Raw genomic sequence first — 23,428 nt, forward strand, 5'->3', positions numbered from 1 at the left:
AGAAAGATGTCACTCAAATGATCTATAGTCCATTTGATTCTGGATGAACTTTTCTATAAATGTCAGACGGCTTCCATCTGTCCCGGTGACACATTGTGTAATTCAGGGGTGGCCAACCCTCCTCCAAGAGGGCTAGAGCAAAAACCTGCGGTGGTTTTCCAGGAGAAAGGTGGGCCACCGCTGTTGTAAAACCAACACTTTCAACTGCAATCAAGTTGACGTGAATAAACCATGAGGAAGGGACTGTTTTGGAGTTGCCCAATTCTATGGCATCTGGTGTCGCTCTGCTCTCCTGTCTCAAGATGTCCATATAAACTACCGTTTGTCTGTTCACCATAAACAACAACAACATTGGTTGGTTTGGGTTCAATAGCCGTTCCCCATGCAAACCTGTTGTGTAGTGTTGCAAGTGTATTCTCTTACAGTGTGCATTCTCTGTGTGTATTCTCTGTGTGTGTGTATTCTCTGTGTGTCTGTATTCTCTGTGTGTCTGTATTCTCTGTGTGTGTGTATTCTCTAAGAGTGTGTATTCTCTGTGTGTGTGTGTTCTCTGTGAGTCTGTATTCTCTGTGTGTGTGTGTATTCTCTAAGAGTGTGTATTCTGTGTGTGTGTGTGTGTATTCTCTGTGTGTATTCTCTAGAGTGTGTCTATTCTCTAAGACTGTGTATATTCTCTGTGTGTGTGTGTATTCTCTGTGTGTATTCTCTTAGAGTGTGTGTATTCTCTAAGCCTGCGTGTAATCTCTAAGAGTGTGTGTATTCTCTGTGTATTCTCTAAGAGTGTGTGTATTATCTTTGTATTCTCTAAGAGTGGATGTATTCTCAAAGACTGTGTATTCTCTGTGTGTATTCTCTTAGTGTGTGTATTATCTGTGTGTGTGTTCTCTGTATGTGTATTATCTTAGATTGTGTGCGTATTCTCTAAGAGTGTGTGTATTATCTGTGTGTGTGTCTATGCTCAAGGAGTGTGTGTATTTTCTGTGTGTATTCTCTGAGTGTGTGTATACTCTGTGTGTGTGTCTATTCTCAAGTGGTGTGTGGGTGTTTTATGTGTATTCTCTAAGACTGTGTATTATCTGTGTATTCTCTAAGAGTGTGTGTATTCTCTGTGTGTATTCTCTAAGACTGTGTGTATTCTCTGTGTATGCTCTTAGTGTGTGTATTCTCTGTGTGTATTCTCTAAGACTGTGTGTATTCTCTGTGTATTCTCTAAGAGTGTGTGTATTCTCTGTGTGTATTCTCTAAGACTGTGTGTATTCTCTGTGTATGCTCTTAGTGTGTGTATTCTCTAAGAGTGTGTATTCTCTTAGTGTTTGTATTATCTGTGTGTGTTCTCTAAGAGTGTGTGTGTTCTCTAAGAGTGTGTGTGTGTTTTCTAAGAGTGCGTGTGTGTTCTCTAAGAGTGCGTGTGTTCTCTAAGAGTGTGTGTGTTCTCTAAGAGTGTGTGTGTGTTTTCTAAGAGTGTGTGTGTGTTCTCTAAGAGTGCGTGTGTGTTCTCTAAGAGTGTGTGTGTTCTCTAAGAGTGTGTGTGTTCTCTAAGAGTGGGTGTGTTCTCTAAGAGTGAGTGTATTCTCTGTGTATTCTCTAACTCTAAGAGTGTGTGTATTCTCTGTGTGTATTCTCTAAGACTGTGTGTATTCTCTGTGTATGCTCTTAGTGTGTGTATTCTCTGAGAGTGTGTGTATTCTCTAAGAGTGTGTATTCTCTTAGTGTTTGTATTATCTGTGTGTGTTCTCTAAGAGTGTGTGTGTTCTCTAAGAGTGTGTGTGTGTTCTCTAAGAGTGTGTGTGTGTTCTCTAAGAGTGTATGTGTTCTCTAAGAGTGGGTGTGTTCTCTAAGAGTGAGTGTATTCTCTGTGTGTGTGTGTTCTCTAACAGTGCGTTTACACTATACGAGCGGCACTCGCCTAGCCACACTAGCCCCGGCCTCATGTGGGTGCTAGCAAGCAAGCTAGGTAGTACTATGTATCAACAGCCATTGCCAGCCAATCCAGTAGTGGTTGGAAGCTATTGGGAAAATGGTCACTCGAGTGGCGATATCGCAGAGGATTTGAATAAAATTCTGTTTTCCCCAACTTTAGTCCCGCCCTGTTTAGCTCCCTTGCCCATGCTCGCATCACTCAACAGTCCCCCGCCCACTTCTCTTCTCTTGCTTTCCTGCCATTGGAAGTGAATGGCTTCCGTTGTTTCACAGCGCGATATCGCTTCCTAGTGTAAACGACCCGTACGAGTGTGTATCCTTTCTGTAAGTGAGTTTGTGTTCTGTAAGAGTGTGTATTATCCGTGGGAGTGTAGATTCTTCATAATTCAACCAGAGGCATAAGGCTCTGCTCTCTGACCTATTTGGATAGGGCACTCTCTGCTGCTCCACTTTAACACACTCCTCACTTTTTCTCTCTCTCTCTCTCTCTCTCTCTCTCTCTCTCTCTCTCTCTCTCTCTCTCTCTCTCTCACTCACTCACTCACTCACTCACTCACTCACTCACTCACTCACTCACTCTCTCACTCTCTCACTCTCTCACTCTCTCACTCACTCACTCACTCACTCACTCACTCACTGTCTTTGAGCACTGTGAGACAGACCTGGGTTCAAATAGTATTTGTGTTCCTCCAAATACTTGAGAGCTACACTTACGTCAGCTTGTCTTGCGAAGTGGAACTAATGGAACCGTCCCAGAACTGCAAAACCTGCCCACCTGACACTCCAGTCAGGCGTGTTTGAATGCTCAGATTTTGCTGATATGAAAGTTGCTGTCTTGTTCAAACTGGCTGTACTCCCACCCCACTAATCACCCTACCTCCCCACCCCCTCCTCTCTCCCCAGGCAGTACTACCCAGACCCCCACCCTGCCCACGCCATCCAGCTGATGAGAGTCGCCAAGCTCCAGCACTTTCTGGTTCACCTGGGGGACGCACAGCACACACTGAGACTGGTGAGCTGGGCGGTGAACCATTGTTATGGCTGCCCTATCCCCATCTCCCCTCATCTATCTCAGGGCTCGGTTCAGGGGGTTGCAACGTTACAGAACATTTAGGTCCCTCAAACTCTAATCTAGACCTCCAGCCAGTTCCACTGCTGTCTTTCTTCCTGTCTAATCAGGGTCTGATTTAGACATAGGACATCAGGTGGGTGCATTTAATTATCAGGTGGAACTGAAAAACAGCCATACTCCGGGCCTTGTAGGGTAAGATTGGAATAATCCTGGTTTAGATAGACTTTGTACAACAGATACAGTATGAGTTTCAGGCTGGTAGCATGTAGAGAGTCATGTCAGCCCTAGTCAACACATTTGTACGGGTAAGGTAATGAACACACCACATCACTGAATACACCCCTGCTCTCTCCTGTCTCCCCTGCAGGCCTATGACATCATGAAGGTTACTCACGGCAACCAGCACCCCCTGACCTCTGACCTCATCAGGAAGTTGGAGGAGTGTCGGGCGGAGTTGGACCGTGCCTAGCAACCTGCCCTAGCCACCCGAGGGGATTCGAGAAGCCCATGGCTGTTCGGAAAGTAGCACCTGTTTTTAGTGTAATGACGGTGAAGTGTTGTTTGGTTGATATTGCATCATTTCTAGAGCTTCATTTTAGTTTTCATTTTGTTCCCTGTCATTCTTCATAACCCATTAAACACACTGAAACAACCTCTTTAACTGCGTGTGAGCTGGGTTCAGATCTGTCTCCTTGTCTGAGCTGGTTCCTGTGTACTTGGGTGTGTGTGTGTGTGTGTGTGTGTACACACTTATCTCCGGATATGGCCACACAGTGTTTTGCTAGTTAACTCCCCCTAAAACTGGCCAGCGTTGTGACTAGAGAGACATGGATTAGGGCTCCTGCCCACCTCCTCCCTCAGATAGCATCCTGCAGAGTGATGTCACCAGCTGGGAGGGAATAGCACCCCGGGTGTGTGTCTGTCGGCATAACCCGGTGCTGTATGCTTGTTGGGCGATTATAGCAGAGAATGGAAGGCACTGTTGTGTTCAGGAAAACCCTAGTCTCGTGTTTGTGGGTTTAATAGAGAGGGCTATCAGTTGTACCATCGCTGCTTTTGTGTGCGTGTGTATGTGTGTGTGTGTGTGTGTTTAGCAGTGGCCTATCAGTTATACCATCTCATCTCTCTGCATGTCTCTCTCACTTAGTCCTAACCATCTACTTCCGCTGTTAAACCTTAGGTAAACCTTGTGTACACTGATGACTGTATTTCCCACTGTGACAGTGGGAACACAACGTGGCATTCGGCTGCTGATGGACTGTGCGGTCTAAGCTGTGGATGGCGTTTCTAATTGGTCACTCTCTCGGGGTGTTCCTGATGTAGCTTCTAGCTGGGGGGTTTGTATGGCTCTTTGGATGATTTCTAATTGATCACTCCCTCGGGGTGTTCCTGATGTAGCTTCTAGCTGGAGGGTTTGTATGGCTCTTTGGATGATTTCTAATTGGTCACTCTCTCGGGGTGTTCCTGATGTAGCTTCTAGCTGGGGGGTTTGTATGGCTCTTTGGATGATTTCTAATTGGTCACTCTCTCGGGGTGTTCCTGATGTAGCTTCTAGCTGGGGGGTTTGTATGGCTCTTTGGATGATTTCTAATTGGTCACTCTCTCGGTGTGTTCCTGATGTAGCTTCTAGCTGGAGGGTTTGTATGGCTCTTTGGATGATTTCTAATTGGTCACTCTCTCGGGGTGTTCCTGATGTAGCTTCTAGCTGGGGGGTTTGTATGGCTCTTTGGATGATTTCTAATTGGTCACTCTCTCGGGGTGTTCCTGATGTAGCTTCTAGCTGGGGGGTTTGTATGGCTCTTTGGATGATTTCTAATTGGTCACTCTCTCGGGGTGTTCCTGATGTAGCTTCTAGCTGGGGGGTTTGTATGGCTCTTTGGATGATTTCTAATTGGTCACTCTCTCGGTGTGTTCCTGATGTAGCTTCTAGCTGGGGGGTTTGTATGGCTCTTTGGATGATTTCTAATTGGTCACTCTCTCGGGGTGTTCCTGATGTAGCTTCTAGCTGGGGGGTTTGTATGGCTCTTTGGATGATTTCTAATTGGTCACTCTCTCGGTGTGTTCCTGATGTAGCTTCTAGCTGGAGGGTTTGTATGGCTCTTTGGATGATTTCTAATTGGTCACTCTCTCGGGGTGTTCCTGATGTAGCTTCTAGCTGGGGGGTTTGTATGGCTCTTTGGATGATTTCTAATTGGTCACTCTCTCGGTGTGTTCCTGATGTAGCTTCTAGCTGGGGGGTTTGTATGGCTCTTTGTTAAGGATGATCTTTCCCTGAACTCCCGGTTGGAGGCTCCCTGACTCTCCGCTTATTCTCTCCTGATTACTGGTATCCTTCAACTGAGATTTCTGTGAACCGGGGAATTTGGGGGAAATGACTGGAATTGTGCAACCCTAGTGATGGTGTTACTTCCACAGCCATCTTACCAGGTCTCTCTAGTGATTTGAGTCTCAAAAGGATGACGTGGGCTCCGCCCTATAGCGACTGCGTCACGGCGTGCCGGTAATGGCACTAACACACGCCCTCATATTATTGCTTTCGAATAACCGTCAGTTTGTCCACCGATATACAGATGAACTCAGGTTTTTATGGACTTTTTTTATTTTATTTTACCTTTATTTAACTAGGAAAGTCCGTTAAGAACAAATTCTTATTTTCAATGACGGCCTAGGAACAGTGGGTTAACTGCCTGTTCAGGGGCAGAACGACAGATTTGTACCTTGTCAGCTTGGGGATTTGAACTTGCAACCTTTCAGTTACTAGTCCAACACTCCGATTTGATCCAGCCGTGTCTAGCTAATATGACTTGAGGTGTACTGTATATGTGACCGATTGGTGTCGATGCCTATATGCTTTAGCTCTGCAGGCTAACAGTTTTGTGGCACGCGGGGAAACTCTGGTTCGAACCCAGTCAGTCTGAAATGTCTGTCTGTCTGTGGAGGACAATGAGAGAACTAGATACCCCCCCCCCCCCTCTCTCTCTCTCTGCAGAGAACTATACACTGAACAGACCATTTCTAAATCATCTATTACTCTCAGATTGGATTCACGATCATCTCTTCAGCTTCCATTTTGATAGGCTTGGCTTTCTTTATTCTCGTCATTCTCTCCCGCCCTCCCCCTTTCTCTCGCCCTCCCTCCCCCCTCTCTCTTTCTCTCTCTGTGATGAGTGGCGTCTGAGAGCCCAGCAGGAGAGCCAGAGATAATCAAAGGGACATCAGAGATGTTTCACCCCCGCGCCCATCCCTCTCTTTCTTTCTCTCCCTCCCTCCAATCCCTCTCTACACCGCCTGTCTGCCTCTCCACCTATCAAGGCATCTTTCTCCTAGGGACATTTTTCTTCCCTTTTTATCTCTCTCTCTCTGGTATAAACCAGTGTTCCAGCGGTGTAAACGCTTCTTTCCCCCATTTAAAGGCTACTTACCATTTAAAAAGCCTGCTATCCAGGTCCTGTGGAAGAGGCAGAAGAGAGTGAGTCTCCCAGCCCACAGTAAACCTCCCTCAGTGCTGATCAGAGATAGTGATATGGCGAGATACAAGATACAAAACCTCAATCGTTTCCTTTCTTGTCTGAACATATCTTATCGCACGACTATCCTGTTAATGAACTGCGTCGTGGATCAAATAGCTGCGAGCTGCGGGAGAGTAGATGATCAGGGACTGGTTGGTTTCCACTTCAGAGACAGATAGAGGGAGAAGAAGGGAGAGGGAGAGAGGGAGAACACACACACAGAAACCTAAGGAGAAACATCCACATTCACACGTTACCATGTCTGTGAGTTATACCAAAGGGTTGGGTCAGGGTGCTGAGATTTACAGATTTGTCCATGTGTAAAGGCAATGGGGAAGTACTGTGGATACAGTAAGACAGGGGAAGAGAGGGAGGGAAAGCTCCTATTCTTCATCCACCAATTGGATTTGTTCTCTCCTCTCTCCTGGGCCCCTCACCCCCTTTCATGCGCCCATGGACAGGCCTCTCCCCCCTTCTCTCCTCTCCTCTCCCCTCGTGTGGGTGTTCAAAGCAGGGTGTCAGGAGCAACGTTTCATCCAGGGGCTGAGAATATAGAACCCTAGTAACCCACCAGAGGCCTTTCTCTCTCTCTCTCTCAGTGGCAAAGTTATTGTACTTGCGTAGCGACATTAATATTACAAATACATTCTAATGACAACAAAAGGCTCACTTGGTCTCGGTCACAGGCACTGATACTGCTTCTCCTCCATTGTGCAAGAGAAATGACTATTGTAGGCCTACACGCACACAGTAGAAGTAACACCCAGTGAGATGTAGAGGCAAAGAGAAGGATGGCTCTCTGCTGTTGTATGCTAATACCGCCACTGGGGAGGACCTGAGAAGGAATGATGTGTCACAACGTAGACAATCTGTTACATGACAGACACTGCAGCTAAACCTGGGTGGATGGAGCCTGGTTTCACTAAGTGGGTTCCATCTATGGTAGAAATTGGTTCAAATGCTCAGTTCGTAATATTACTCTTACTAGCCCCGTTTTTACCTGGTACTAACATAAGTCCTTTGTTCTGATCTTGTCTACATTATGATTGTGCCCATATTGCTTTGTGGGACGATGGTTGGTTTACTAACACTCATATTCAATCTGAGGATTGTTGAGCACGGTAACTGGGTGGATGTGTAGAAGAAATTGAGAGAATAAATTGACAACTCATCTCCTCCAATACAATCCTTTATTTACAGCAATCCTTGCGTCACTGTCAGATTCTCAGTCCGTTTCTCTGTTCGAAGTGTTCCTGCTGACAGTTACACACAGACATGGGTCGGGTTCAAGCAGGCACAATTAGGAAGAAACATTGTTGGTCCAAACGGCTTTATTTCTCCCCGTTTTGTGCCTTCTGAACACAACCATAGTCTGTCTCTCTGGTCTGTGCATCTGTCTCTCTCAAAACACACACACAAATTAGCCCAGCCAAAGCACCGTAAGGGGTAAATTCCATTTCTATTTCGTCTTCTCAGGAGACGTTTTGGCTGAATACCATTTCAAGATTTGAAGCCTGCTGTTTTGTTTAGTGAGGATTTGTTCCCTTCCCGAAATGGACTAAATTAAGTTGTGTCCAATCCTGCTATCTACAGTAGGCTACCTCTCTCACTCCTCTCAGAGACTGTGCAACCAGAGGAATAGATCTCTTTACAACACATCCGACCCCATGACAGCGGAGTGGGACGTTTCCATGGTGACAAACACAGACGTGACCAGGGTGTATTCAGGAAGGTAAGATGTTCAAACTTCGCAGATAGAAATGTAACGAATAGAGCAGACTCGATTCCCTAGCCTTCAAGACAATCATTTTTTAAAATCCACAACACGTTTCTACACACAGGTTTTGTAATGTTGCAGCCGAACGTGACTCTGGAGAGTACTATCTTCAACAGGCTCCAGGTAGAAGCTGCCCTTAGGAACAGATCTAGGATCAGATGACCTATCCTGAATCATATCTTAACCATTAGGGGACTACTTCTTCCTACCCCCATCAAATCGTACAATTCCCATCTCAAAGGAGGACGTAACAAACCAAAATAGCGGAGGAAAAGATCAAATCTCAAATAAAGACGATAGTGTATATGTTGTAATCTATCTATATATGAAATGGGCTCAGCAAATGTACATTATTTTGTCTTTTTTTGAATGCATAGTAACTTTGCAGACCAAAAGGTGTGTGGATAATGCATTATACAATACAAGCAACTCTCGGTTCCAGCAACTCTCTGTTCCAGCATGCCTCCTGAGTTAAATAAATAAGATACTTCATTCATGACCATAACATAGGGGATAGGTGAAAGGGCAAGGGGCATGACCTCTCACGAAAGGGAGGGAGAGGGAATGATGAGGATGATAATAAAAAATACTTTTTTTTATTTATAAATGCCTTTCAAAACAGCCAAGGACACTACGTCATTAAATATGATGGTAAGATGAAGAAGAAGCATTTATGTCTGAAAGTTATTTTTAGGAAACAGGCTATATATATATATATATATATATGTATGTATATACAGTGGGGCAAAAAAGTATTTAGTCAGCCACCAATTGTGCATTGTTCTCCCACTTAAAAAGATGAGAGAGGCCTGTAGTTTTCATCATAGGTACACTTCAACTATGACAGACAAAATGAGAAAAAAAATCCAGAAAAATCACATTGTATGATTTTGAATGAATTTATTTGTAAATTATGGTGGAAAATAAGTATTTGGTCAATAACAAAAGTTTATCTCAATACTTTGTTATATACCCTTTGTTGGCAATGACAGAGGTCAAATGTTTTCTGTAAGTCTTCACAAGGTCTTCACACACTGTTGCTGGTATTTTGGCCCATTCCTCCATGCAGATCTCCTCTAGAGCAGTGATGGTTTGGGGCTGTTGCTGGGCAACACAGACTTTCAACTCCCTCCAAAGATTTTCTATGGGGTTGAGATCTGGAGACTGGCTAGGCCACTCCAGGACCTTGAAATGCTTCTTACGAAGCCACTCCTTCGTTGTCCGGGCGGTGTGTTTGGGATCATTGTCATGCTGAAAGACCCAGCCACGTTTCATCTTAAATGCCCTTGCTGGCCCCATTCATTCTTTCCTTTACACAGATCAGTCATCCTGGTTCCTTTGCAGAAAAACAGCCCCAAAGCATGATGTTTCCACCCCCAGTGTGGTTCTGGGATTTTGCTCACCGTTCTTGTGATCATTTTGACCCCACAGGGTGAGATCTTGCATGGAGCCCCAAATCGAGGGAGATTATCAGTGGTCTTGTATGTCTTCCATTTCCTAATAATTGCTCCCACAGTTGATTTCTTCAAACCAAGCTGCTTACCTATTGCAGATTCAGTCTTCCCAGCCTGGTGCAGGTCTACAATTTTGTTTCTGGTGTCCTTTGACAGCTCTTTGGTCTTGGCCATAGTGGAGTTTGGAGTGTGACTGTTTGAGGTTGTGGACAGATGTCTTTTATACTGATAACAAGTTCAAACAGGTGCCATTAATACAGGTAACGAGTGGAGGAAAGAGGAGCCTCTTGAAGAAGTTACAGGTCTGTGAGAGCCAGAAATCTTGCTTGTTTGTAGGTGACCAAATACTTATTTTCCACCATAATTTGCAAATAAATTCATAAAAAATCCTACAATGTGATTTTCTGGATTTTTTTTCTCATCTTGTCTGTCATAGTTGAAGTGATGAAAACTACAGGCCTCTCTCATATTTTTAAGTGGGAGAACTTGCACAATTGGTGGCTGACTAAATACTTTTTTGCCCCATTGTATATACACACATTACATATGTGTATATATACACATACATTTGCATATATTTATATATACACACGCATATATATATATATATATATATATATATATATATATATATATATATATATATATATATATATATATATATATATATATATATATATATGTATATATATACAGTTGAAGTCGGAAGTTTACCTACAACCTAATCCAAATTCAGTTTTTCACAATTCCTGACATTTAGTCCTAGTAAAAATACCCTGTTTTAGGTCAGTTTATTTTAAGAATGTGAAATGTCAGAATAATAGTAGAGAGAATGATTTATTTCAGCTTTAATTTCTTTCATCACATTCCCAGTGGGTCAGAAGTTTACATACACTTAATTAGTATTTGGTAGCATTGCCTTTAAATTGTTTAACTTGGGTCAAACATTTTAGGTAGCCTTCCACAAGCTTCCTACAATAAGTTGGGTGAATTTTGTCCCATCCCTCCTGACAGAGCTGGTGTAACTGAGTCAGGTTTGTAGGCCTCCTTGCTCGCACACACTTTTTCAGTTCTGCCCACAAATGTTCTATAGGATTGAGGTCAGGGCTTTGTGATGGCCACTCTTTGACTTTGTTGTCCTTTAGCCATTTTGCCACAACTTTGGAAGTATGCTTGGGGTCATTATCCATTTGGAAGACCCCTTTGCAACCAAGCTTTAACTTCCTGACTGATGTCTTGAGATGTTACTTCAGTAAATCCACCTAATTTTCCTCCCTCATTCTGCCATCTATTTTGTGAAGTGCACCAGTCCCTCCTGTTGCCACCCCGGTGCGTCACGGTTGGGATGGTGTTCTTCGGCTTACAAGCCTCCCCCTTTTTCCTCCAAACATAATGATGGTCATAATGGCCAAACAGTTCTATTTTTGTTTCATCAGTCATGAGGACATTTCTCCAAAAAGTACGATCTTTGTCCCCATGTGCAGTTGCAAACTGTAGTCAGGCTTTTTTATGGCGGTTTTGGAGCAGTGGCTTCTTCCTTGCTGAGTGGCCTTTCAGGTTTTGTTGATATAGTACTCGTTTTACTGTGGATATAGATACTTTTGTACCTGTTTCCTCCAGCTTCTTCACAAGGTCCTTTGCTGTTGTTCTGGGATTGATTTGCACTTTTCGCACCAAAGCACGTCCATCTCTAGGAGACAGAATGCGTCTCCTTCCTGAGCGGTTTGACGGCTGCGTGGTCCCATGGTGTTTATACTCGCGTACTATTGTTTGTACAGATGAACGTGGTACCTTCATGCGATTGGAAATTGGATGAACCAGACTTGTGGAAGTCTACAATTGTTTTTCTGAGGTCTTGGCTGATTTCTTTAGATTTTCCCATGATGTCAAGCAAAGACGCACTGAGTTTGAAAGTAGGCCTTCAAATACATCCACAGGTACACCTCCAATTGACTCAAATTATGTCAATTAGCCTATCAGAAGATTCTAAAGCCATGACATCATTTTCTGGAATTTTCCAAGCTGTTTAAAGGCACAGTCAACTTAGGGTATGTAAACTTCTGTTGGAAAAATGACTTGTGTCATGCACAAAGTAGATGTCCTAACCGACTTGCCAAAATTATAGTTTGTGAACAAGAAATTTGTGCAGTGTTTGAAAAACGAGTTAAAATAACTCCAACTGTATATATATATATATATATATATGTATGTATGTGTGTGTATATGTGTATATATATATGTATGTATGTGTATACAAACATTTAGATCTGAAACTGTCTCAAGCACCAAACTATTATGAAAGTGAATGCACCACGACAGTGGCACCAAGCAGAGTGAATGGGACATTTTCCTCTCATATTTTACTTTAATGACCCCCATTTTTTAGACCTGTAGAATAGAGCAGTGTCCCTTTAACCCATTAATCACATGGTCACACCCATCCCCTTCTATGGTCGTTATTATGATGTTCCCCTAATGGTAACATTTTCTTTTAGCCTTTGTCCATCCCTCCATCTCCCCTCCTTTCTAGCTGATGTCTCTCTGCACCTCTTGATCATCGTTAGGGGACGGGTGGGTGGTGGGTGTGTGTTAGGCCTGAACCCCCGACTGAATACTTCAGTTACCATCGCCTGAGGGATGACAATGAAATCAATGGGCCATAAGATAAACCACCACCACCACCTACCCTTCCCTGGGTCTTGTCCGTCCTTATACATCATTTCCTATCCCCTATCTGTGTGGTGTCACTGTCATCAGAGAATTTTTTAAAAAGAGGTATAGAAAACGTACACGTAGCAGTTCCTAAAGTTGAATCCTAACTAGTGCAGAACAATACAAGCCACTGAGAACAGCTAGTCAGGGGAGGAAACACCGAGTAAAACGGAGCTGTGGTTTTTACTTTCCACAACTTATTTCTTCTTTTTACTTTTGAGATCTCTTCTTTTTTTCAGCTAGCACCATCTGTACACAAATACAGGAGCAATGGTTCCGATTTCGAAGTGTTCGCAAGGCACTTGTCTTTCACACACAAGGTTGGTTTTCTTTTCTGTCGTTCTTTTATCTTTTTTTCCCTACGTGTCTATAGCCGTCTGTCAGCCAGTCCTTATTCAAAGCAAGCACAACTTTATTTACAAACTTCATCTCCAACAACTCCCCAGTAAAAGTGCTCTTCCTGTCAGGTGGGAGATATACTCCTCGTTTAAAAATTAAAAAAACACCCTCTCTTCCTCCTCTTCATTCTCTTCTTCATCCTCCTCCTCTCCCTCCCTCCCTCGCTCCCTGTCCCGCTGCTTAAAAAAATATTCATCTTTAGTGTCTGCCTTTGTTCTTCTGCACCTCCTCAAGGAAATCCCTCCCACCGCTCCATCCCTCTCTCTGCTGTTGTATCCGAGCTGCTCCTAGTCCTTTGGGTCCTAACGGTCCTAGCGGAGGTGTGGTCCGTCCGTGGGTCTACCTGCGGCAGCAGGTCACGTCGAAGCAGGTGACCATCATGAGGTGAGCCTTGCAGAAGTTGACCCTGGTCTCCAGTCTGTCTGTCATCACCTCTAGAGCCTCCAGGTACTCCAGAGAGTCCACCTCAAACGTCTGCTGCAGGTCAACTATGGGGAGAGGACAGAGAGACGATATGTTACAACCAGGGGCAGAGACAGGAACAGAGAGATGGACAGAGACAGAAAGAAGGACATTTGACATTTGTTACAACCCATGTTATAGAGACAGGGACAGAAGCCTTGTTTATACCTGGTGCTAGTGTAACAGTATAACTTTAGACTGTCCCCTCGCCCATACCCGGGCGCGAACCAGGGACCCTCTGCACACATCAACAACAGTCACCCACGAAGCATCGTTACCCATCGCTCCACAAAAGCCTTGCAGAGCAAGGGGAACTACTACTTCAAGGTCTCAGAGCAAGTGACGTCATCGCGCTAAACGCTATTTAGCGCGAACCACCGCTAACTAAGCTAGCCGTTTCACATCCGTTACACTAGCATGCATATTTGATCTGATCCACATTGTAGCCGCATCTTATAAGAAGAAAATGTAACCTTTATTTTAACAGGGAGCACATATTGAAACCTAGGTCTTTTTTTAAATGTGCCCTGATTAATACAATATGAAAATTTAAAAAAAAATAATAATAATATGTATATATATATATATATATATATATATATATATTAATATATATATATATATATGTGTGTATGTACAGTGGGGCAAAAAAGTATTTAGTCAGCCACCAATTGTGCATGTTCTCCCACTTAAAAAGATGAGAGAGGGCTGTAGTTTCCATCATAGGTACACTTCAACTATGACAGACAAGATGAGAAGAAAAAATCCAGAAAATCACATTGTAGGATTTTAAATGAATTTATTTGCAAATTATGGTGGAAAATAAGTATTATGACTAACGACTCATGGCGTAATTGTAACAACATACAGAAACTGAAGTCCCTTTGTTCACCTGACCTAGAATTCCTGACAATCAAATGCCGACCGTATTATCTCCCAAGAGAATTATCCTCGGTCATTGTCAAAGCCGTTTATACCCCCCTCAAGCCTATACCATGGCGGCCCTCAAGGAACTTCACTGGACTTTATGCAAACTGGAAACCAAATATCCTGAGGTTGCATTCATTGTACCTGGGCATTTTGACAAAGCAAATTTGAGAACAAGGCTGCTTCAATTATATCAGCATATTGACTGCAGCACTCACACTGGCAAAACTCTGTATCACTGCTACTCTAACTTCCGAGATGCATACAAGGCCCTCCCCCGCCCTCCTTTCGGCAAATCTGACCACGACTTCATTTTGCTCCTCCCTTCCTATCGGCAGAAACTCAAACAGGATGTACCCGTGCTAAGAACTATTCAACGCCGGTCTGACCAATCGGAATCAATGCTTAAAAATGATTTTGATCACGCAGACTGGTACATGTTCTGGGTAGCCTCAGAGAATAATATTGAGGTATTTGGTGAGTGAAGTTATAAGGAAATGCATAGGAGATGTTGTACCCACTGTGACTATTAAAACCTACCCTAACCAGAAACCGTGGATAGATGGCGGCCTTTGCTTAAAACCGAAAGCACAAACCAACACATTTAACCATGGAAAGGTGACTGGGAATATGGCCGAATAAAACAGTGTAGTTATTCCCTCCGCGAGGCAATCAAACAAGCCAAATGTCAGTATAGAGACAAAGTGGAGTCACAATTCAACAGCTCAGACACGAGACGTATGTGGCAGGGTCTACAGACAATCACGGACTACAAAAGGAAAACCAGCCACGCCATGGACACCGACGTCTTACTTCCAGGCAAACTGAACATCTTCTTTTCCCCGCTTTGAGGATAATACACTGCCACCGACGCGGCCAGCTACCAAAGACTGTGGGCTCTCCTTCTCCTTGGCCGACGTAAGTAAGATATTTAAACGTGTTAACACTCGCAAGGCTGCCGACCCAGACGGCATCCCTAGCTGCGTCCTCAGAGCATGCGCAGACCAGCTGGCTGGTGTGTTTACGGACATATTCAGTCTCTCCCTATTCCAGGATGCACGGGTACATCCTGTTCAAGATGGCCACCATTGTTCCTGTACCCAAGAAGGAAAAGGTAACTGAACTAAATGACTATCGTAGCACACACTCTGTCATCATGAAGTGCTTTGAGAGGCTAGTCAAGGGCCATATCACCTACACCTTACCTGTCACCCTAGACCCACTTCAATTTGCTTACCGCCCCAATAGGTCCACAGACGATGCAATCGCCATAACACTGCACACTGCCCTAACCCATCTGGACAAGAGGAATACCTATGTAAGAATGCTGTTCATCGACTACAGCTTAGCATTCAACACCACAGTATCCTCCAAGCTCATCATTAAGCTTGAGGCCCTGGGTCTCAACGCCGCCCTGTGCAATTGGGTCCTGGTCTTCCTGATGGGCCTCCCCCAGGTGGTGAAGGTAGGTACCAACATCTCTTACTTTGCTGATCCTCAACACTGGAGCCCCACAATGGTGCGTGCTCAGCCCCTTCCTGTACTCCCTGTTCATCAAATTTGCAGACGACACGACAGTAGTAGGCTTGATTACCTACAGGGATTAGGTGAGGGCACTCGGAGTGTAGTGTCAGCAAAACAACCTCTCACTCAACGTCAACAAAACAAAGGAGATAATCGTAGACTTCAGGAAACAGCAGTGTGAGCACCCCCCTATCCACATCTACGGGACAGCAGTGGAGAAGGTGGAAAGTTTCAAGTTCCTCGGTGTACACATCACTGACAAACTGAAATGGTCCACCCACACAGACAGTGTGGTGAAGAAGGCGCAACAGCCCCTCTTCAACTTCAGGAGGCTGAAGATATTTGGCTTGAATACAGACTTGACATCATTGGCCACTTTAATAAATGGATAACTAGTCACTTTAATAATGCTACTTTAATAATGTTTACATATCTTGCATTACTTATCTCATATGTATAAACTGTATTTTATACCATCTATTGCATCTTGCCTATGCCGCTCTGTCATTGCTTATCCCTATATGTATATGTATATATTATTATTCCATTCCTTACTTAGATTTGTGTGTATTATGTAGTTGTTGTGTAATTGTTAGATATTGCTGCACTGTCGGAACTAGAAGCACATGCATTTCGCTACATTTTATGTGACCAATAAAATGTGATTCGATTTCATTTGAAGAAAAACGGACTCTAATTTCTCTCTCTCACGTTTCCCCTATCAGCATCCAGCCCAATATCATTCTGAATAGGCTAGACATTCTTTCAAAGCGATAGTCCGCTGAAATAAAATGGTGATTAATGCATCAGTGATGACATTTTTTTCCGTAATGAGGCAAGTGTCTAAATTAATTTGTTGTGGCAGAGAGGAGAAAGTAGAGCCCTTCAGAATTTAGCCAGTTTCCCATTACAACCCGAAAGAGTGGTTACATAATAATCAGATTTAGCCTTTCTGATTTGTCTTACACAATGATTCCTCAGTTGCTTAAAAGCTTGCCAGTCCCAGACCTAAGCCTGTGTTCCTGGCCTTGACCCAAGTATCCTCTCTTATGAATGACTTCTGAAAATTCCATAGTGTACCAGGCATTCAATCTACCTTTAACCTTTCATTTTTTGAAGGGCACATGATTATCCACAATCAAGGTCACTAAAATAAAGCCTGTTCATTGAAGTTTTTAAAGTTCCTCTTTGTGATGACTCAAGGCTTAGATTTTTCTATTCTCACATCTGTAACACGAACAACTGTGCAATGGGCACTAATGTCTTGGGTGAAGGCAACAGTAGGAACATATTTCTTAGGTGTATTTGTTAAAATAAGCTCATTACACATCTTTTAGATTGTCTGAAGCTTGCATTTCCCAATCATAATTTAAGTCACCCAGGATAATAACTTCTGATTTAGTAAAAGAAGACAACAAACTAGTTAACTTTTCGAGTGCAAAAAGTCTTAAAGCTAGTAACAACAAAAAAATTGTCAAGGGATTTTTTTTGTTTTTTTTTAAATAAAAATGGCCACTCCACCGCCTCTACCATGTCTGTCAACTCCAAACACATTATAACCCTCAATATTAATATCAGAGTCCAGAATGTCCCCAGAGATCCAAGTTTCAGTCAATACCAGAATGTCTGGATTCGTCTGCATAGCCCAGATCTTGATGTAATACAGTTTAGGAAGTAAGCTCCTAAAGTTCAGATGTATCAACCCAAGTCCTTTACGATTTTTAATGTCACATGGAAACTCAAACAATCTACGTTAAATAGGCGGTTGCAGGCCCTGTCTGATGGTTGATATAGTTGGTAAGGCTATAAAATGGCATGGAACTGCACCATTTGGTCGGTCTATCCCTATTAGTATGAGTAGAAATTGGAATTACTTTTCCAAGGTTAGCACCACAGGGCCTGAGGCCGCAGCCAATGTCAATATGATGAACTCAGAGTAACCAATGATGAAATGCGATAAACGGACTTACATGGGATTTGGTTGCTATCGCGCAAAAGCCCAGGCCCTGATTTGTGGAATTCCCATTTGAACCAAAAGCACTGGGTGAGTAGACCACAGTTGGCTTCTGTTTTGAGCTAGCAATAGCAGATCTAAGAGTGGAGTTCAAATGAATGGGTACAAGATTACAGCTGACAATACCCCTGAAAGTATAGACAGCAGTGCGGCAATAACGCATAGAACGGATGGGAGGTATTACCTGAGCGGGGCTTGGTCTGTCTGAGTCAATATCTTAATGCTGCCTTGAAATGTGAGGAGAGGATCCAGGCTCCTAGATCTACAGTGCATGTGGAAAGTATTCCGACCTCTTTCATTTTTCCACATTTTGTTACGTTACAGCCTTACTCTAAAATGTATTCAATAATTTTTTCCCTCATCAATCTACACACAATACCCCATAATGACAAAGCGAAAAAATAAAAAACTTATTTACCTTATTTAGACCCTTTGCTCAGGTGCATCCTGTTTCCATTGATCATCCTTGATGTTTCTACAACTTGATTGGAATCCACCTGTGGTAAATTCAATTGATTGGACACCTATATAAAGGTCCCACAGCTGACAGTGCATGTCAGAGCAAAAACCAAGCCATGAGGTTGAAGGAATTGTCCGTAGTGCTCCGAGACAGGATTGTGCAAGGCACAGATCTGGGGAAGGGTACCAAAACAATTCTGAAGCATTGAAGGTCCCCAAGAACACAGTGGACTTGAATGGAAGAAGTTTGGAACCACCAAGACTCTTCCTAGAGCTGGCCACCCGGCCATACTTAGTAATCGGGGGAGAGGGCCTTGGTCAGGGAGGTGACCAAGAACATGCGGGTCACTCTGGCAGAGCTCCAGAGTTCCTCTATGGAGATGGGAGAACCTTCCAGAAGGACAACCATCTCTGCAGCACTCCAATAATCAGGCCTTTATGGTAGAGTGGCTTGGCAGAAGCCACTCCTCAGTAAAAGGCACATGACAGTCCACTTGGAGTTTGCCAAAAGGCACCTAAATGACTCTCAGACCATGAGAAACAAGATTCTCTGGTCTGATGAAACCAAGATTGAACTCTTTGGCCTGAATGCCAAGCATCACTTCTGAAGGAAACCTGGCACCATCCCTACGGTGAAGCATGGGGGTGGCAGCATCATGCTGTCGGGATGTTTTTCAGCTGCAGGGACTGATAAACTAGTCAGGATCGAGGGAAAGATGAATGGAGCAAAGTACAGAGAGATCCTTGATGAAAACCTGCTCCAGAGTGCTCAGGACCACAGACTGGGGCGAATGAACAGGACAACAACCCTAAGCACATAACCAAGTCTCTGAATGTCCTTGAGTGGCCCAGCCAGAGCCTGGACTTGAACCCAATAGAAACATCTCTGAGAGACCTGGGAAAAGCTGTGCAGTGAACCTCCCCATCCAACCTAACAGAACTTGAGAGGATCTGCAGCTTGTAGCGTCATAAGAAGACTCAAGGCTGTAATCGCTGCGAAAAGGTGCTTCAACAAAGTACTGTGTGTAGATTGATGAGTGAAAGAAAATATTTCACCTATTTTAGAATAAGGCTGTAACGTAGCAAAATGTGGAGAAGGGAAGGGGTGTGAATACTTTCCGAATGCACTGAACCAATATTGCGTGCCACTTCTTCTGTTGACAAATATCACCAGCAGCTATGAGTGTAATCCAACTCTGCCATATGTGCCTTTATGAGTTTATTAGACGGATCAATATCAGCTGGTATGTCAGCTATGAGATGTACTTATGTGTTATATGATGCTCCGTCTGACAGGTCTGAGCAATGGAACAGAGATTTGATATTGGAGACAAGGGGGAGATTGTGTGTGTGTGTGTGTGTGTGTGTGTGTGTGTGTGTGTGTGTGTGTGTGTGTGTGTGTGTGTGTGTGTGTGTGTGTGTGTGTGTGTGTGTGTGTGTGTGTGTGTGTGTGTGTGTGTGTGTGTGTGTGTGTGTGTGTGTGTGTGTGTGTGTGTGTGTGTGCCACAGGCATATTATAGCGAGGTAGGGGCTTTGACTGTGTAGACAGACAGAAGGTATTATCAACAAGATTACTGTAGGTGTCAAGGTTTTGTGTGTGACTGCAGTACAAGTATCACACACTCGCATAAACTTACATTCAGTGGTCCATTTCTCTGGCTCCAACATCAGGTGCTGCTTGGTCTGCTCTAGCTCTTTCTTCAGCCAGTCGTACTTGGCTCGGACCTCGGAGATCCGCTGCTGCCTGTGCTCCAAGGTCTTCAGCTTAGCACTGAGATAAACCACCTCCTGATGGAGACACAGAGAGATGAGAAGGGAGAGAGAGAGAGAGAAAGAAGAGAGGGAGATGTCGGGGGATTTTAAAGAAAGAAATGAAGTAAGAAAGAAAGAAAAGGTGAGAGAGAAATAAATAAAAAAATGAATAAAGAGTGAGAGGGTCAGAGAGGGAGGGAGAGAGAGAGAGGGTCAGAGAGAGAGAGGGTCAGAGAGAGAGGGTCAGAGAGGGAAAGAGAGAGAGGGTCAGAGAGAGAGAGAGAGGGTCAGAGAGAGAGGGAGAAAGAGAGGAGGGGTCAGAGAGAGAGGGAGAAAGAGAGGAGGGGTAAGAGAGAGAGCGAGAGACATTGAGTTGAGTGCGTCTCAGGTGTTTAGCCAGACTGTGGGTCTGGAAAGAGAGTGTTGTGAGAGGATAGGAGTGCCATGTTGGCTAGGTAGATAAATACAGTCCCCAGGAAAGGCCTGGCACCAAGTCCACGTCACTCCTTAAATCAACTACTTCTAAATCTACTACTAGGAAACTATTTAACAGCAAGAAGAGGATGAGGTTGTTAAACCTTCCTGTGTTTTGAGCTAAGGCCATGATTCAATCTGGTCGCGTGTTATAAGCAATGCAGCTTTTAAAGGTAATATTTCATTCGCCTTCACGGTAAACGCTGCATATGTCTGCTCAGTTGGAAATTGCCTTTAAAAGACACACAGCATATGATCTGCGATCAGATTTAATCCGGGCCTAAATGTCCTGGATACATTTTCCATTCCAAGATTTTTCTGAAATGTTTCTTTCCACCAACATCATCTCGCTCATCATCCTTCTCTCTACCTCTCTACCTCTCTACCTCTCTACCTCTCTACCTCTCTCTCTCTCTCTCTCTCTCTCTCTCTCTCTCTCTCTCTCTCTCTCTCTCTCTCTCTACCTCTCTCTCTCTCTCTCTCTACCTCTCTCTCTACCTCTCTCTCTACCTCTCTCTCTACCTCTCTCTCTCTCTCTCTCTCTCTCTCTCTCTCTCTCTCTCTCTCTCTCTCTCTCTCTCTCTCTCTACCTCTCTCTCTCTCTCTCTCTACCTCTCTCTCTACCTCTCTCTCTACCTCTCTCTCTACCTCTCTCTCTCTCTCTCTCTCTCTCTCTCTCTCTCTCTCTCTCTCTCTCTCTCTACCTCTCTCTCTCTCTCTCTCTACCTCTCTCTCTACCTCTCTCTCTACCTCTCTCTCTACCTCTCTCTCTACCTCTCTCTCTCTCTCTCTCTCTCCTCCACCTCTCTCTCACCATCCATCTCACCATCCATCTCACCATCCATCTCACCATCCATCTCACCATCCATCTCACCATCCATCTTTACCATATCCATCCAAATCAAACTTTATTTGTCACATGTGCCGAATAAAAATATATATATATGTAAAAAGTAACACAATAATGAGGCTATATACTGGGGGTACCGGTACCGAGTCAGTGTGCGGGGGTACAGGCTAGTTGAGGTAATTTGCACATGTAGGTGGGGGTGAAGTGACTATGCTTAGATAATAAACAGCAAGTAGCAGCAGTGTACAAAACAAATGGAGAGGGGGTCAATCTAATAGTCCGGTGGCCATTTGATGAATTGTTCAGCAGTCTTATGGCTTGGGGGTAGAAGCTGTTAAGGAGTCTTTTGGTGCTAGACTTGGCGCTCTGGTACCGCTTGCCCCAGACTTGTCACCCAGTCTATAACTTGAGTGACTGGAGTCTCTGACAATTTTATGGGCCTTCCTCTGACACCGCCTATCATATAGGTCCTGGTTGGCAGGAAGCTTGACCCCAGTGATGTACTAGGCCATACGCATTACCCTCTGTAGCGCCTTACGGTCAGATGCCGAGCAGTTGCCATACCAGGCGGTGATGCAACCGGTCAGGATGCTCTCGATGGTGCAGCTGTAGAACTTTTTGAGGATCTGGGGACCCATGCCAAATCTTTTCAGTCTCCTAAGGGGGAAAGGTTTTCGTCATGCCCTCTTCACGACTGTCTTGGTGTGATTGGACCATGATAGTTCGTTGGTGATGTGGACACCAAGAAACTTAACTCTCAACCCGCTCCACTACAGCCCCGTTGTTGTTAATGGGGGCCTGTTCGGCCCGTCTTTTCCTGTAGTCCACGATCAGCCCCTTTGTCTTGTTCACATTGAGGGAGAGGTTGGAGTTGTGTTTGGACACGCAGTCGTGGGTGAACAGGGAGTACAGGAGTGGACTAAGTACACACCCCTGAGGGGCCCCAGTGTTGAGGATCAGCATGGCAGACTTGTTGTTCCTTACCACCTTACCACCTGGGGGTGGTCCATCAGAAAATCCAGGATCCAGTTGCAGAGGGAGGTATTTAGTCTCAGGGTCCTTAGCTTAGTGACGCTTCATGGGCACTATGGTGTTGAATGCTGAGGTGTAGTCAATGAACAGCATTCTCACGTAAGTTTTCCTTTTGTCCAGGTGGGAAAGGGCAGTGGCGATTGAGATTGCATCATCTGTGCATCTGTTGGGCCGGTATGCGAATTGGAGTGGGTCTAGGGTATCCGGGAGTATGTGAACCATGACCAGCCTTTCAAAACACTTCATGGCTACCGATGTGAGTGCCAAGGGGTGGTAGGCACAGGGCACAGGGACTATGGTGGTTTGCTTGAAACATATAGGTATTACAGACTCATTGAGGGAGAGGTTGAAAGTGTCAGTGAAGACACTTGCCAGTTGGTCCGTGCTTGCTTTGAATACACGTCCTGGTAATCCATCTCGCCCCACTGCTTTGTGAATGTTGACCTGTTTAAAGATCTTGCTCACATCGATTACCGAGTGCATTTTCATGCAGTCATCCAGAACAGCTGGAGCTCTCGTGCATGCCTTAGAGTTGCTTGCCTCGAAATGAGCATGAAGGCATTTAGCTTATCTGGTAGGCTCGCATCACTGGGTAGCTCGCGTCTGGGTTTCCCTTTGTAGTCCGTAATAGTTTTCAAGCCCTGCCACATCCGACGAGCATCAGAGCCGGTGTAGTAGGATTCAATTAAAATCTTGTATTGATGCTTTGCTTGTTTGATGGTTCGTCTGATGGCATAGCGGGATTTCTCATAAGCGTCTCGATTAGTGTCCAGCTCCTTGAAAGTGGCAGCTCTAGCATTTAGCTCGATGCGGATGTTGCCTGTAATCCATGGCTTCTGGTTGGGATATGTAGGTACGGTCACTGTGGGGACGACGTCGTCGATGCACTTATTGATGAAGCCGGTGACTGAAGTGGTATACTCTTCACTGACATTGGATGAATCCCGGAACATATTCCAGTCTGCTAGCAAAGCAGTCCTGTAGCATAGCATCTGCGTCATCTGACCACTTCCGTATTGAGCGAGTCACTGGTACTTCCTGCTTTAGTTAATCAGGAGGATAGAATTATGGTCAGATTTGCCAAATGGAGG

The 23,428-nt window shown here is 44.3% G+C and overlaps 2 protein-coding genes across 5 annotated transcripts in view; one reads left to right on the forward strand and one right to left on the reverse strand.

The window, feature by feature from the left end:
- smyd3 (SET and MYND domain containing 3) overlaps positions 1-3,653 on the forward strand; it is a 194,312-nt gene extending 190,659 nt beyond the window's left edge. For 2 of the 3 annotated variants that reach the window (XM_020500909.2, XM_031788326.1), the window contains exons 11-12: positions 2,824-2,932; positions 3,360-3,653. In XM_020500909.2, coding sequence (XP_020356498.2) covers positions 2,824-2,932; positions 3,360-3,461 — 211 coding nt within the window. In that variant the 3' untranslated portion in view covers positions 3,462-3,653. Of the gene's footprint in view, positions 1-2,823; positions 2,934-3,359 lie in introns of those variants that run through there. The other variant, XR_004202780.1, reaches the window with a different exon arrangement.
- Positions 3,654-11,934: 8,281 nt separating this feature from the next.
- Positions 11,935-23,428, reverse strand: part of kif26ba (kinesin family member 26Ba) — a 169,165-nt gene continuing 157,671 nt past the window's right edge. For both annotated transcript variants that reach the window (XM_031788328.1, XM_031788327.1), the window contains exons 18-19: positions 19,867-20,017; positions 11,935-13,331 (exon numbers count right to left, since the gene is read on the reverse strand). In XM_031788328.1, coding sequence (XP_031644188.1) covers positions 13,183-13,331; positions 19,867-20,017 — 300 coding nt within the window. In that variant the 3' untranslated portion in view covers positions 11,935-13,182. The remainder of the gene's footprint in view (positions 13,332-19,866; positions 20,018-23,428) is intronic.

This window comes from Oncorhynchus kisutch, linkage group LG14, assembly GCF_002021735.2.
Source record: "Oncorhynchus kisutch isolate 150728-3 linkage group LG14, Okis_V2, whole genome shotgun sequence".
NCBI classification, from domain to species: domain Eukaryota; kingdom Metazoa; phylum Chordata; class Actinopteri; order Salmoniformes; family Salmonidae; genus Oncorhynchus; species Oncorhynchus kisutch.